At 33.4% G+C, this 16,538-nt stretch overlaps 2 protein-coding genes across 2 annotated transcripts; both read right to left on the bottom strand.

The window, feature by feature from the left end:
* Positions 1-47: 47 nt before the first annotated feature.
* LOC134719385 (uncharacterized) lies at positions 48-11,972 on the bottom strand. Its single transcript, XM_063582391.1, has 7 exons — positions 11,610-11,972; positions 8,424-8,506; positions 7,300-7,500; positions 5,033-5,183; positions 3,287-3,373; positions 2,142-2,224; positions 48-1,230 (listed from the first exon to the last, which is right to left on the bottom strand). The coding sequence occupies exons 2-7, from the start codon at positions 8,503-8,505 to the stop codon at positions 998-1,000; spliced, it is 837 nt and encodes a 278-aa protein (XP_063438461.1). The 5' UTR covers position 8,506; positions 11,610-11,972; the 3' UTR covers positions 48-997.
* Positions 11,973-12,333: 361 nt separating this feature from the next.
* Positions 12,334-15,932, bottom strand: LOC134719384 (rho-associated protein kinase 1-like). Its single transcript, XM_063582390.1, has 3 exons — positions 15,511-15,932; positions 14,116-14,189; positions 12,334-13,439 (listed from the first exon to the last, which is right to left on the bottom strand). Exons 1-3 carry the CDS (start codon positions 15,860-15,862, stop codon positions 12,669-12,671), a joined length of 1,197 nt encoding a protein of 398 aa, XP_063438460.1. The 5' UTR covers positions 15,863-15,932; the 3' UTR covers positions 12,334-12,668.
* Positions 15,933-16,538: the final 606 nt, after the last annotated feature.

The following is a 16,538-nucleotide window of genomic DNA, read 5'->3' as shown; positions in this document are numbered from 1 at the left end:
ATACAATAATTGTTTACATACATAATAATTAATGTAATTACAGCAGATATATTCAGACCAGCTGATATATAACAATTTTGAAACGTCAATTGATTAATTAACATATGTCTAAAAACAAAAAGACAACATATAACTTATTTTGACGATGTCGGTCAGTCCCTGTATATTGTTAGGTTCTTGCAATATGCATATACCTAAAGACAAAATAGAGCCATCAGGCATTACCAACCATTGACTTCATACATCTCAAAATATTGATAGTGGGCAATAGTTATGGGACAGAGCTTTAATGACAATGTTATGGGACTATTGTCCAAAATTGAAGAGAAACATATGTACATGTATGTGCTATTGACGGGCATTTTACGGGCAAGTCAGGAATGTGACAGTTGTTATCCATTTGTTTGATGTGATTTGACTTTTGATTTTGCCTTTTGATTTTTGATTTTCCTTTTTGAATTTTCCTCGGAGTTAAGTATTTTTGTGTTTTTACTTTTACTGTATCATATGACTGACTTTTAATATCAAAACCTAAATAACTAATTTGTTTGAACAAACTATTTTATAAAGAATATATGGAATATGTTATCTAAATACCACAGTTACTCTTGTTTGATTACAAAACCAACACCATAATTATCAGTCAATAAACTCATGAAAATAGGCTTGTCTTTTAGACAGAAGCACAGAAATCGCTGGTCTGTTATATTATTACACCTTGCTATTCATTAAAATGGTTGCATACGTGTATTCAAGAAAGAAATGGTCATCATGTAGATGTATCGGTTTTTGCTACAGTGTTAAAAATTTTTGTCACTATAACCTCAGATTGATGATCGATGACAGGGGCGTATCCAGCCATTTTAAAAAGGGAGGGTTCCTAACCCATAAAAAGGGGGGTTCCGATTACATGTCCCCATTCAAATGCATTGATCGTCCAAAAAAAGGGGGTTCCAACTCCCGGAACCCCCCTCTGGATCTGCGCCTGGATGAAAATTTATAAACGGAAGCTTTTAATTGTTCCACAAGTACTTGAATTGTCACCACCTCTTAAATCCAGCATAACCTCGCTTCCGTTTGAGGAGTAGGAGTTTCTAGTCCATGACTGATGTTTTGACAGGACCTGTAGTGTTTTATCTTTACAGGCTTCTAATGCTGTAGTATCATCTATCTCTGTACCGTCATCCTCTAGGACTATATAGGCATGTGTTACATCAAACACTTTACTAGCTGAAAATAAATCACATGAAATTGGTTTAACAGTTTACTAGTATATATTTGTTTAGAAGCCAGCTGAAGGACGTCTACGGGTGCGGGAATTTCTCGCTACATTGAACACCTGTTGGTGACCTTCTGCTGTAGTTTTTACTATAGTCGGGTTGTTGTCTCTTTGACACATTCCTCATTTCCATTCTCAATTTTACTGAACTTGGTAGATTCAAAAGAGAATATGTGGTATGAGGCCAATAAGACAACTCACCACAAGTGACCAAATTAAACAGAAATTAACAACTATAGGACACCGTTAGTAGATTCGTTTATTTGCATAGGTACTTTTTTCACTTTTTCGGGATTCAGAAATTTGTATTTTCATGCATATTTGATTTTGTGTTTATCATAAATTTCTGAAACACATTCATACTGTGGATTCATTTTTTTCCGCGGGTATCAAATTTTGTGGATTGCTGAAAACTTGAATGTTCGTTAACATTTGATTTCGTGATTTTGCCAATCCCAATTCCAATAATGTACGCAAAGCCTCTTGAAACTATATTATTCGTTTACCATTTGACTTCGTAGTTCATGTGTAACAACGAAACCCACGAAATTGGTATTCAACAAATAATAATGAATCCACAGTATTTGATATTCTTTCAGCCTTGTTTTTTGTGGTTCTGACAACATTGTCCCATGCAGAATATTAATTTCTCTTCAATGATGTATTCACATTTAAATTATTTAAAAATGAACTTAATACACACTTTGGATAAACGTTATAAAAATCGAGGAACTTAAGATTAGATAAAGGATTAAATGATCCAGAGGGCCAAGTGACCTATCATCTGTACATTAGATAAAATAAAAGTGAGAGATCTGTGGGGATACAAAATGGTTTCAATAAAATCATAATTATAGATTACCTTTTTGTTTTAAGTCGATCAAATCGAATGCAGTTATAAACTTTCTCAACGATCTATCTTGTGACCATACTTTATAAACATGTCTGTAAATACAATTAAAAGAATTCAATACAATAGTTATGTAATTTTATATGTGTGTTAATACATTTTCTAACGTTAAAGTGACTGGTTTTTACATCTTCAGTTTCTGTGTATAATTTTGTGTCATTTTTATGCCCTACCTACGATAGTAGAGAGGCATTATCACGGTTTTATGATCTGTGAGTCTGTTCGTTCGTCCGTCCGTCTGTCCTGTTCAGGTTAAACTTTTTGGTCAAGGTAGTCTTTGATGAAGTTGAAGTCCAATTAACTAGAAACTTAGTACACATGTTCCCTATGATATGATCTTTCTCATTTAAATGCAAAGTAGAGTTTTCATTCCAACTTTACGGTCCACTGAACATAGAAAATAATAGTTCGAGTGGGGCATCCGTGTACTATGGACACATTCTCGTTTTTTTTTATTTTTTTCATTTATCCAATTTGCTGTATATAAAAAAGAAGATGTGGTATGATTGCCAATGAGACAACTGTCCACAATAGACTAAAATGACACAGAATTTAACAACTATACGGCCTTCAACAATGAGCTAAGCCAATACCTCATAGTCAGCTATTAAAGGCCCCGAAATGATGTAAAACAATTCAAACAAGAAAACTAACGGCCTTATTAAAAAATGAAGGGTTATGGCTAGGTTATGTCATTTAACACGACTGGTGTCTTTCAAAACAGCCATTGGACGTCAAAGTTATCTCTTGACTACATGAAATGGAACAGAAACTGATCAACCCTCTGGATCACCTGACCGCACCTGTAGTCTTCAGTTTCTGTGTAGAGTTTTGTTATTAGTTTTCTTGTCGTTTTGCTGTTTTTTTTTTTATTTTACCCATGCTGTTCATTGTTTGTCTTGGAATCCTTGGTCTTTCTGTTAATTTTCATAACCATTCACGTCAGTAATGAAAAGTTTCCGTTGTTATTTCTATTACAATATGTGTATGTCATATCTTAAAACAACAAGAACGGCATTAAATTTGAAAGGATGGGTGTACTAAATGGACAAACTATAATTAGTATATGTATAACAACACATGAAAGTGAATCTTACGGTTGATTTTCGAGATTCGTTTCTTGTTCCGTGTATCTTGTTTGCATTTCTGCTGAGTATGTTTTCTGTCTGTTGCCTGCATTCAGTCTACATGGAAAACACAATCAGATATAAAAAAAAAGAAGATCAAAGGGGTCGTTTTGAAGTTCTCCACCATATTCCGTACATGGACGCTAAAGTTATATTTGTTTAAGAGCAATAACAACACATTTATTACCATAGCATGTTTATTTTAAATAGACATAACATGCATCATCATCATTCAAAGGGACACGACTCACACGACTGAACTACAAAACACATACGACCATACAATACAGATACATAACAGTGGTATAATTTCAAATGAGACAACTAACTCTCCACTATAGACCACATGACACAGACACCGTACGGCCTTCAACAATAATAAAAGCCAAAACTGCATAATCAGCTATAAAAGGCCCCGAAATGACGAATGTATTTGAACAATTCAAATGGGGAAAATACGGCCCTATTTATAAGTTTGTTTGCATACCGCATATAAATACATATTGTGTTTTCTCTTAAAATTTGTGACTTGGGTGGAAATTTGTCTCATTGGCACTCATACCTCATCTTCTTATATGTATATTTGTGTCATTCTGGAACTCTTCATTTCAAATCTACCACTCGAGACTATCAAAAGACCATAGAAACATTTTCATATATACTAAGAGATCATTTGAGAGGATGACTCAATGCTTACAATTCATTTACACTATTTGAAACAAATTAGGAAAAATGCCCAAAATACAGACTAAAAAAACAACAAAAAAACACTTATAGCATTTCAATATATTGATAAGAATAGGATACAATGTATAACTGTTAAGTTTTTTTTAATTATTTGATAGTGTTGGTAGGAGGGTTATCTCATTGGCACTCACACCACATATTCCTATATATAGCTATATCTAGTAACCCCAACACTGATATTTATTTCAGAAGTACATCTGGCGGTACAAACAGGGAAATAATTCGTCCACTTCAAATATAAGTCCCCAATATTTACATCTAGTGAACATGTTAATCTTTACTGATAAAGACACCATTGTCAAATGATAAAACATTCTTTCGTGTATATCAGTCAGTATGATACGTCACACAAATACCTGAACATTTCTTGTTTACATAGATATGTAGATTCGACATCAATATCTATATGTTTATCTCTATAAGGGCAGATGTTTCAGTAATAGCACCACTTAAGTTTTTTTCTCAAGTATTCGAGATTGTGGTCCGGGATAAAGAAATGATTCTTCCCCCTACCGTGTATTAAAACATCTTTAGTTCTGACCTTGTTTTCGTTTCGTTTTTCATATGCTATGTTTACTCTGTAACATTGCTTATTTGTCCTGCTTGTTATATGGTGTTTTTTTTTTGTTTGTTAATTTGCATGTTAAATTGCATTTTTTGTTGTTTTTTATGATGTTCGTGTCGTTCAGTCTTTGGTTTTCTTTGTTGTGAATAATTGTTAATGTACATGTATGTGATTTTTTACACGGAAACTTCGGTTTGTTTTCGACTTTGGCTTTTGGATATTTCTTCGGTATATTTCGCCTGTCATTTTGCCCATCAAATAGTTATCAAAGGTACCAGGATTATAATTTAGTACGCCAGCAAAAATTGTTTTTAGTTAGATAAATATTCTTATTCATATGCATAAAACTTTTAAAATATGCATTGTATATGTCTTTAATGGGTGTTAGGACTGTAAATAATTACCTTTTGTCTGTTTGCTCTGAAGGTAATTGTTTGGTTTGTTGTCTGTTCCTGACTATGATACCAGTAATTATGACGACAAGAACAAGACACGCCCCTCCCACCGAGAGTCCAATGATCAGCTTGTAGTCTTTCGGCTTTACTATCTCTGGTTCTGTAGAAAATAAAGTTGCATTTAAGTTTACCCTATGCTTCAATATAGACGTCGTTTCATTCCCAGTTTTGATATTTTTCAATAGGATGGGTTGCTTAGATAAGGAAAGCAATTTTGCATTGAAACAGGTCACTTACATGCCAATAAAAAAGTTGTTTCAAGTGGTTTTTACATGCAGAGATCGAGGCAATCTGTCTACTCGGGGATCGTATTCAACGCCTAAATTTTGAAAGTGACCCCCGTTTCAATGCGAAAAAAGGTCACTCACAGGCCAATCAAAAAGTTGTTTCAAGTGGTCTTTATATGCAGAGATTTAGTCAATCTCTCTTAACCGGGGGTCGTATTCAACGCTTAAAAAATGGAAAACAACACGTTTTATAATTTATTGCGTCCGAAGCGCTTTTATGGATTCACCTTCATCAGGAACGATCAAAGCCAAACATTTGAAATCCGAAGATGTATAAATTGTGAACGGACTTGGCCGTGTCAACTCGCACAGTCAAACGGACGACCACTGACCAGGGTTTTCACTGCCAGTCGAAAAAAGGGCGAATCCAGCCAAAGGGGTTCCAACTTGTTCAGGGCCCCCTTTCAAATGCTTAAATCGGCAAAAAAAATGGGGGTTCCAAACCCCGCCCCTTCCCCCTGGATCCGCGCCTGATCACATTTCTATCGCTTAATCACATGAAGGGATTACATAAAAGGCATTGTGATTTGGTGATATTAAGAGAGAGTTCGTAAACAGAACATACAGAACATCAGTCTCGTTTTCTTTTCTAATTGGAATAGGCGATTAGAATAGTGCTTTCGTACATTTTTTGCTCTTTTTTTCAAGCTTTGTTTTTCTTATTAGGTCTTTCCACTTTTCCGTGGAAAGACCTATTGGATTTCTTCTGATTATTATTATTTTTTTTTTTTTTTCTTCCGCCTAATTTTTTCCTTCGCTGTTTTTTTGTTTCGCAAGATGTCGCTTAGATTTTTTTAATATGATATCGAACAGTTTATACGCTTTTGAAACCAACTCTGCTTAACCGAATACTTTCCCAAATAAGAGTTATCTCCCCGAACACTGTTTTTCTTGTTATCTCTAAGGCTTCGCAACCGTATAAGAAACAGACAAATTTATTTTTCCAAATTGCTCGTTATATCCTCAGGATGTTCTGTTTTATTTTGACCGAAGCCGTATAGAGATTCCATATGAGAGTTATTTGCCCTTTTGTATTTGAAATTTTGAAATGTATTTAAAACTGGAAAACCATAAGTGATAGAGGTCTAGGGTCTTTTGATTTAAGATCCTTGGTCCAAAAAAATGAAGATGAGGTCAGGGTCAAAGGTCAAGGTCAAATTCTAAATTTTGATTTTGGCTTGTTATCACTTATTTTCAGCAATCATATAAGATATCGACAAAATATTTTCATACAATTGTGAGTTGCGACATGTCGTAACACGTAAATTTTAGTTAAAAGGGTACGTAAACATTTGATGCGAGTTTTTCCCCTTTTATATCTTATATTAGTTGTATGGTAATATTACTCATTAACAATATACAGTAGAGGAACCTAGGGTCTTTTGATTTGAGGTCCTTGGTTGTTGACCTTGAAATTGAGCTCAAGGTCATAGGCAAAATTAACGTTCTAGATTTTGACCTTTGCTTTTACCTCATATGTATACATGATAAAGACATGGGACCTTTTGCAATGAGTTGCAAGCAATGTGACCTTGTAAAAGCCAACCGGAAGTGACCTTTTGTTTACCGGAAGTAGCTATTTTTTGTTCTAAATAAATGTAAAAGTATATAGAACCATATATTTTTGGAATCAGTGTCACTTAAACTATCAAACTATACCGGAAATAACATCGTTTGAACCGGAAGTAAACAATTATCTCCCTTAACTATATCTTTTTCCATAGAAAACATACATTTTGGGGATCAGCGTTCAATAAGCTGTCATTTGACGGTACAATTGACATTTAAAACCAAATTTTAATATTTTCATATAAAAAAAGATTCTTACTGGTGGAAAGACCATCAATGGTTCTCTGAACAATTGGTTTTTAATTTTATTTTGTATTTGTTTCAAGGTGTGAATGTTTTCAATTGCATTTTCAAACTTACCTTTACATGTGGGTTTGGCACTACTCCATCGACCATTTGGAAGACATGTTAGAGTATCAGCTCCACTCACTACCAATGCGTCATCCAGACAACTGACTTTGGCGACGGTACCGACAGCTGTATTATAGGTCGATAGTTTTATATTATAGATGGTTACCTTCGATATAATTCCTGGGGTTCCGTCTGCCATCTTCTCACAGTCTATAATTATATTTAGAATGAGTAACCATTTATGTTATATACTCATCAAATTATCTTATTCTTATTTTAAGAAACTTAAAATTGAAAACGACGTGAACGCGCACGCATGTTTACTTCGATTATCAGTAATGCGCTCATAACTAGATTTAGACTTGTATCTGTGTCACTAATCACGAGACTTGTTTTTGTGGTCTAGAACCTTATCACACCAGAAAAGTGGCATCAACATTAACATTTAACTGATTTTGTTTGTTTCTTGTTGTAATTTTGTTTTCCGAGTATGACCTTTGATACATTTATAGCAGAAAACGATAACACTCGACTCACTCCGTAAGGTTGCGTTTGAAAATGATCCCTTAATGATTCATCTCATGTTTTGTATATTCCAAATGCCTTTAGGAGTTTTGAAAATCTGGAAACTACTCTGTCGAGAGACGACTGGAGGCATTTATTCCCGAATTCCATAAACAAAAATCTTTCCCGGTTCCCGAAAAATTCATTCGGCAATGATTTCCGAATCCCGATATGGTAAAATTTTAATGCCCGCAAAAATAAAGGATCTTTCCCGAATTCCCGCAAAAGAGGTATACAGTCATGTAATTCCGACGTCCCGAAACATGTATTTCCAATCCTCTGCTGTTATTTCTATTATTTGTGTACTGCAGAGTGCTATTTTTCTTCTTCTAATAAATGTTATATACATACAATCGAACATTGGTCACTACACTTTATTGTGTCTTATTTTTACACACAAGAAAATTCCAATACTGAAAATAATGTAAAAGTTTAGAAAATAGCTCCATTTTTTTATTACATGTATAATAAAGATGTCTTATCTTTTCGTGTTTGTCGATGTTTAGCTGTCTGCTTGAAGTTTTTAAAAAGTTATCAGAATAAAATAATTAGATGGTATATAAACATACTTGTAAGCTTAGGAGGGGTTGTTGGTATACTATACAGTGGAAGAATCGATACAAACACAGTGTACAGTAGTAATAGCCACATCCTGAAATAATAATAAAATAAATTAGCAGTAATAGCCACATCCTGAAATAATAACAAAATAAATTAGCAGTAATAGCCACATTCTGAAATTATAAAAATAAACAAATAACTTAGTATAAAGAGCCATACCCAAAAATAATCAAAACCATTAACATAAATAGTAAAACAATACAATGAGTAACAAACGTGTCAATTGGAACAGTTTCATTGTACAATCAAAATGTAACAGTTTTTTTAATATTTCGATAAATTCCATAAACTGCTGAAATTATCTAAAATTTAAAAAAAAATAGAAATTATCAGCATGCGTTAAAATAAAACGTGGTTGAATCTTTAATTTCCATAATTGTTACAAACATTCTTAGGCTAGCGAACAGAGACAACAAAATTAAACACAAGTCGTACTTGTTCTTTCAGTGTAGTTCAAAAGCACACAATTTTATCGGGCTGCATAATTTACAACGACAATTATGTTTGTCAAATTTCCTTTACATCTATTAAGTATGGCAATTGCTTACATTTCTAGTGTATCCGTTTTCTATCAACATTCTCCCTAATACCTGAAGTCATCATATATAAAGCAAACTAAACTTAAAAGTTAGATGCATTGCCATACACAGAGTACTAGCACAATACACGATACTTTAATTGACTTAAATTATGTCAAGTTCAAACTTTTTCTCACAATTTTAACTTTAAGAAGCTTGCTCTGACTCATAAAAGCAATGAAACTCAAAAACATGTTTAACTTACTAAAGAACAAAGAAATATTAGTTTACAAACCTGGTGAAACTAAACAGGTCTATATCAATTCAAGATTTTATTTTTGATACTATAATCATAAAAGGGATGTTTTTTTCCAAAAACTTTTCATATTTAAGAACCTAATACCGCGTTCTGATTGGACACTTTTTTTTTTATCAAACCAATGAAAGTACTGTAAATTCTGAAATTATTGCTTGCACTTATTATTGCGATTTTCTTATTTTAAACTCAACTGCGTTCTTGTACAAATTTCTAAATGTCTTCCTTCAAACTTTTCTATTGGTCAAGTTCTATAGTACCGAAGCTAAATTACTTTGTGGTTACGTTTTCTTGTTGTCTTACAAGCGCATGAATAATATAACTGATTAAAACCTTATATGGAAGGCCCTTAAAAACTTATTAAACTTGTTGAAGTGATTTTAATATGTTAAAAGAGAGATGAACATACCAAATGCACATTCAAACTCATAAGTTGAAGACAATCTGAAAACGCCATGGGACTTTACAAAGGAAAGCAGTCACTAGAACAATGCATAATAAAAGAGATATTCAGCATCAGGTGTATATATATAGACAAACAAAAGAGAAAAACAAACAATAGACATTGAGACATTGAACTACAAAATGCATAACGAACTACAGTAAAACAAGTTACAAATTTCGTCCAAAGGACACTGAAGGCCATATTCTGACGGTCTCAATATGAGTTTATTCCAGGCCTCACTTTGGCTATGTTAACTTTAATTTGATTTCGTTTAGTTAAGGCTTAACTGTATCCTTGTTGAAGGCCTTGACCATTGTTACTTTGTTGAAGGCTTCGACCATTGTGACTTTGTTGAAGGCTTCGACCATTGTGACTTTGTTGAAGGCTTCGACCATTGTGACTTTGTTGAAGGCTTCGACCATTGTGACTTTTTTGAAGTCATTATTAGAACTTGACGCCATTACTGTGACTTCATGCAATTCTAATATAGGACTTTGTTGAAGTCCTCATATTTGTTACTTCGTTGAGGATCTCACTGTGACTGTTGACGGCGTCATTATGTTGACAGCATCATTGCTACATGTACATTTGTTGTACTTTGTTGATGGTCTCACAGTGACGTTTGATGGCTTCATTGTTATTTTGTTGAAGGTCTCACTGTCACTGTTGATGGCTTTATTGTGACGTGGCTGAATGTTTTAATGTGACTTTCATATCAGAATACCAATTAAATCTGTATGAATGTTTGTTCTTTTATGTGCGTGTATTGAAATTTTGTCTCGTATTAATACTGATACCTTCTCTATTTTTACAATAACAAGACAGAGCAACCATGATTAGTCAAACAAGCAAGACACATACAATAAACTAATACTGTTCCCTTATTCTCTAAGGACCAATATTTTCTATAGACCTATATTCTCTGTAGACCCATTTTCTCGAAATTCTCAAAGTTGTAATAAACGATAAACCTCTGTTCTGTTACCGAAAAAAACAAAGTTGTAATAAACGATAAACCTCTGTTCTGTTACCGAAAAAAACAAAGTTTTAATAAACGATAAACCTCTGTTCTGTTACCGAAAAAACCAAAGTTGTAATAAACGATAAACCTCTGTTCTGTTACCGAAAAAAACAAAGTTGTAATAAACGATAAACCTATATTATCTTACAGAATATCTCAAAGTTTTTACAAAGGATAGACCCCTTTTTTCCTACCGAAAATTGCAAATCTGTATTTTAAGATAGACCCTTATTACTTTATCGAATATCATAAAATTCTGAGACTGATACCAAAATGTACTTTACATACACTGTAAAAATATGGGGATGTCGTTTTATTGAAATAAGAAAATTATTACTGGTCTCTAATGGACCTTTAACAAAGACTAAAAGCTTTGCTGTAAGCTGAATATGGCCGTATTAAAATAGTTTTCAACCCGATTCAAAACAGTGGCTAAAAGGACTTTGAAAATATTTGAAGACTTTGTGAATGAGGCTGTCATTAGGCTGACCGGTATACAATTTGTACATACGTCTTAAATGGATAATAATTGTTTTTAGATTGCTGTCTTGTTGACGTCTGGTCCTTAATTATTCTGACATTTAAAAAATAAATACAACTGTACCAGCAACGGGTTTGTTTCTGCTTTAATAATTTTACAGGTTCTAAACTCGTGTAGTACATGTACATTCACCACACGTGATTGTTTGAAATACCTTTATCAGTTAAGATTGACCGGAAACCAGTCGACATTTATCTTATTAAACCACAAACAAGAACTATTTTAATTGCCAATCATAGAATGAATTCCACATATATATATTTTTTAGCTTATAAAATAAGTAAGCAACTTACCTTGTAATTAAAAGGAGTTAATCATTCGGGAGGTATTTGACATTATCGTAGTTTGCACTGCAATGAGATAAAACAATGCACCCTTCCTCTTCGTTATCTGTGTTATCAGCCAAAGTTGTCTAAGGCTATCTTATATTGAAGTTTATTGGTGGACTGTGTCATTATCAGTTTTAAAATCACACTTTCGGAAAATCAATTAGATTATATTAAATATACATATCAAACTAAGGCGAACTTCAAGTACGGAATTAAATTTTAAATCTATTTGTCGTTTCAAAAGAATAAAATGGACAGAATTGTCCTTGTGATAAAAAGATCAAAGCGTCCCTGGATTAAAAAGGTTATTACATCTAGAAAACATATGGCGACAATGATGCATAAATAAACGTCATAGTATAACAAATAATGGAACCCTGAAGCGACGGTGAGAGCAGACTTCACAAATTCGTACTTCACATAAAATTAACCCTGAGTACAAATAAGATATTTGCCACTGACAGGTGATTACAAGAGGGGCAATCAAAAGTCACTATTCAAAGAAAAAAATAAACAGCACCACGACAAAAAGGAAAACAAGACGCAAACAAACACTGCGCAAAACACTACAGGTAGAGCATTAAAACTCCCATTAAAGAATTTATGGTAGATCGAGGAGTTATTTTAGACGAAACGCGCGTCTGGCGTATATACAAAATTTAGTCCTGGTATCTATGATGAGTTTATTTACAATGATTTCGCACAAGCAGCAGTATCCCTCCAAATAATTTTTAACCACTGTTTTCGACTTGATGACAAATATAAAATATATGTTAACGATACAATTAATCTCATGAAGGAATTTTTTAAAGAAATTAATTTATTAAAATCAGTCCACAGGCACTTGTCTCAGAAAAAAACCAAACATTCCTATATACCTTAATATAACACAGGCACTTGTCTCAGAAAAAAGACCTATGTGTTTATACCTTGATATAACAAGGATTTTTTTCTCAGACAAGTATAATAAATAAAACAGATATATAACACGCTCACTCGTCATGACATTGTACAGGAGAATGCTTAAATCTTTTGATTACGATTGGTACCCGGTTTATTTTTGGAAGCATTAGTACCCGGACGATTCTCAGATTTGTGTGACCCTATGCTTTGTTTCCTTGTATTCTTATTTACATCTGCTGATTTTAAAACGTTTCCATCACCCATCTTTGTTGTTTTCAACATTTTTAAGACGCAATCGAGCTTATTGTCTAGCTGATTAAATCGATTGCTATGATCGGTTTTCAATTGTTCCATAGCAACGCGTGATTCAGTCGCCGCTTTGTCCATGGCTTGGCGGGTATTCTGAAGATCAATTTTAAGTTCTCGTATCTGCTCATTCAGTGTTTGAATCCTTGCGTCTTTTTCTGCACTTTCATTCTGTAACTGTCTCAGATCAGTTTGAAGAATGTTCATCTGCTTTTTATAAAACTCTCTCTCTTGATTCAAATTCTTCATTGTAACTTCTTTATCGCTGATAGTTTCCTGTAGATTTCTTTGAACTATTTTTAAATGAGCGTTTTCCTCCTCTAGCGTTTTACACTGAGCCTCAACTTGATCCAACTTCCGGAGATGTTCTACGCATGTCTCGTCGACATTGTCTATCTCATCATACTTCTGTTGGACATTTTGCTTTAAAAGTCGTACGTCCTGATTCAGCTTGTCAATTTTGTGTTCTTTCAGATAATTTTCATTCTGTAAAAGCGTACAGCTGACTTCCAGTTCTTTGACTCTTTCTAAATACATTTCTTTTTCCTCATAGAGCTGGATCACCTCAGCTTCTTCAAACTCAACCTTAAAATATAATTCATAAAAGGTAGGCATTGTGATGTTACACTATTGTTTTAAATAAGGGAAAAGGTTTGGTACCATTAAAACGTTTAAACCGCTGCAATTGTTTGCACCTGTCCTTAGTTAGGAATCTGATGTTCAGTAGTTGTCGTTTGTTGATGTGGTTCATCAGTGGTTCTCGTTTTTCATATAGATCAGACCGTTGAAATGGTTTTACACGAGTAGTTTGTATGGCCCTTTATAGTTTGCTGTTCAGTGTGTGACCTATAATGGTTTATTTTTACAAATTGTGACTTGGATAGAGAGTTGTCTCATATGCACTTATATATACGACAGCTTCTTATATCTTATGGTTTCTACGTGAATGAAGATAGATTAGAGACTTATTCCTGTGGGTTCATGCATTCATTAAACTTGATAACTACACGTTCGTATTTCAATCAGATTATTTATATTTCAGGCTATTGACTTGACTTAACTTTCTCATTTATCTATTTATTTCCGAGATAATTTTCATGTTAAAGAGATGTTTCCTTGTTAAATTCAAATATGCTCGTATTTGTTTTTGATTTCGACGTAGATTTGAATTCAATTATTGAATTTAAAGTCTAGTGCCCTCATATCAGCCAATGTTAGAGCGTATCTATATGTCAAAATGTCCATATAACTTCATATGTACCTTTCCATTAACTGTAAATGTATCTTCTTTCACGTGCAAAAAGCTTGTGTCGTCTGCAAGTTGATATGCATCTGCTGCAATGTAAAATAAAATAAACCCATTTTAAATCCATTAAATTTGTTCGGTGGATGATTTTACAATTATTGTGTAAACAAAGAAATATATTTAAATTCATTTACATTGAAAACTAACTTTAAACTATTATCTACAAACAATGGTGCTACGCACGCATGATACAATACACATAATTATTTTACTTTTTAATTGTTTAATCGACAGGTCGATCTCATTAGTATTATAAGTTTAAAATTCAAAATACAAAGATAGTAACATAAATATTGTAATTTTACAATGTTTATTATAAACAAAAACCAATATAATAATACAAATTATATTGGTAAAAACAGAAAGAGTTCCTATTAAAAATTGCGGAATCTAAAAACGCAACTGCATTTTACAAAATAAATCTTGAAGACTTGGACATTTATGTAATATCCATCTGGTTGACGAAAAAAAGAGCATGAAGTCAGATAAAAATATGATGTGAAAACAAATTTCGGATAAGAAAAGGCATATTAACAACAGATAGACAGGAAGGGTACATACCAAAGCATTGCACAGAAATAATCTTGTATGGATGGGTCACAACTAGTCCAGAATACCGCTAAAAACAGTTTCTTTATTTGCGTGGAACACGTTAGGGAGCTACCATTTGATTTTTATCGGGGGGGGGGGGATACAAGTCATTATAAAACACCGCTTTATTATGTTCTTGGTCCTATTCAAAGCCGTAATTCTAACGTAAAAAAAAAAAAAAAAAAAAACTTGCAGAAATGATAAAAAAATAACGCAAAGTAATATAATATGCCTTTTTCATGCATATACCTATACAGATTTGTGGTATGGTTGCAAATGCGACAAGTATTCACCAAAGTTCATATAAAAAGTATCTAAGCAAATACAAAAGTATATCCGTACATGCTACCGTACGACCTTCCTTATCAGATAAGAGCTTACTTCTGGCAGTTACTTAGTTTTAGAACTAACACATACATATGTAGTTTTATTAACTGGACATATACAGATATGAAGAATCATTTGAATTATGGCGATACCAATGCAAATTGAGTAAACTAAACATTGTGCGGTGCGAATCTGTCATTCTTGAATTGGCAAATCTGACTTTTTATGATAAAAAATAGTGAACTTTTTTTTTCGACATCCGTAAAATTAGACAAGAGGAATCTTAAATTAAACATTGTGCGCGACAACTTTGACATTCCGGAATTGACAAATTTCATTTTTTACTGGCTTGAGATATCGAAATAGTACTTTCGATATACAAATAATCAGGATCAGTTTGAGGTTAGTTAAGTGGAAACATATTCAATTTACCTTTCTGTAAGTCTTTATGTTGTATTCGCGTAGCCACGTGATGATTCCCCGATACTTCTAAAGCCTCTATGAATGATGTGTAAGAATTACCGCCTCGCTTTAGTAAAATATCAAGAAGCTTATGACATTGCTTATCTGTCCTCTTGGCAGACAAAATATCAGCTCTTTCGTCCATTCCAAGACAATCATCCTCTATAAGTTTATCCATGATTTTCTCTAATTGTGTGATATTGTCTTTGATAAATAATAAATTCTTCGTTATGCATTTTGATTCTATGGGTTCCATTTTAGATTGCTGGTGGTCGGACGACATATAATTTCGTTTTTGAAACCGAAGACAACAAGACTGCATGGTTTATTGCACAAACATGTATAGTATACCAAGGTCATAATTATTGTATTTTGAGACCATATTTTGCTAATAATAGTACTATGACAGGTAGGTATACTATATTTATTTACATTATCATATTTCATATACATTGTAGATCGTTTAAATCTCTACATTGGTTAGAGGTATAGGGGGAGGGTTGAGATCTCACAAACATGTTTAACCCCGCTGCATTTTTGCGCCTGTCCCAAGTCAGGAGCCTCTGGCCTTTGTAAGTCTTGTATTATTTTAATTTTAGTTTATTGTGTACAATTTAAATTAGTATGGCGTTCATTATCACTAAACTAGTATATATTTGTTTAGGGGCCAGCTGAAGGACGCCTCCGGTGCGGGAATTTCTCGCTACATTGAAGACCTGTTGGTGACCTTCTGCTGTTGTTTTTTTATTTGGTCGGGTTGTTGTCTCTTTGACACATTCCCCATTTCCATTCTCAATTTTAGATACCAAGATATGTGCCTATATTAGTATATTGACATCGATTAATGCACGTTAGCTTACGCCTTGAATTCTTAGTCGCTCAACTATACAAATGAGAACAAGGATATATGCCAGACAAAAACTGTAGAAGATTACGCATATTTATGTATGTAAGATACGTCGTATAAAGGTCTTCTACTTTCGTCAATACAACTGGCC

This window comes from Mytilus trossulus, chromosome 5 (genome assembly GCF_036588685.1).
Source record: "Mytilus trossulus isolate FHL-02 chromosome 5, PNRI_Mtr1.1.1.hap1, whole genome shotgun sequence".
Lineage (NCBI taxonomy): Eukaryota > Metazoa > Mollusca > Bivalvia > Mytilida > Mytilidae > Mytilus > Mytilus trossulus.
This window is presented reverse-complemented; position numbering and strand designations above follow the sequence as displayed.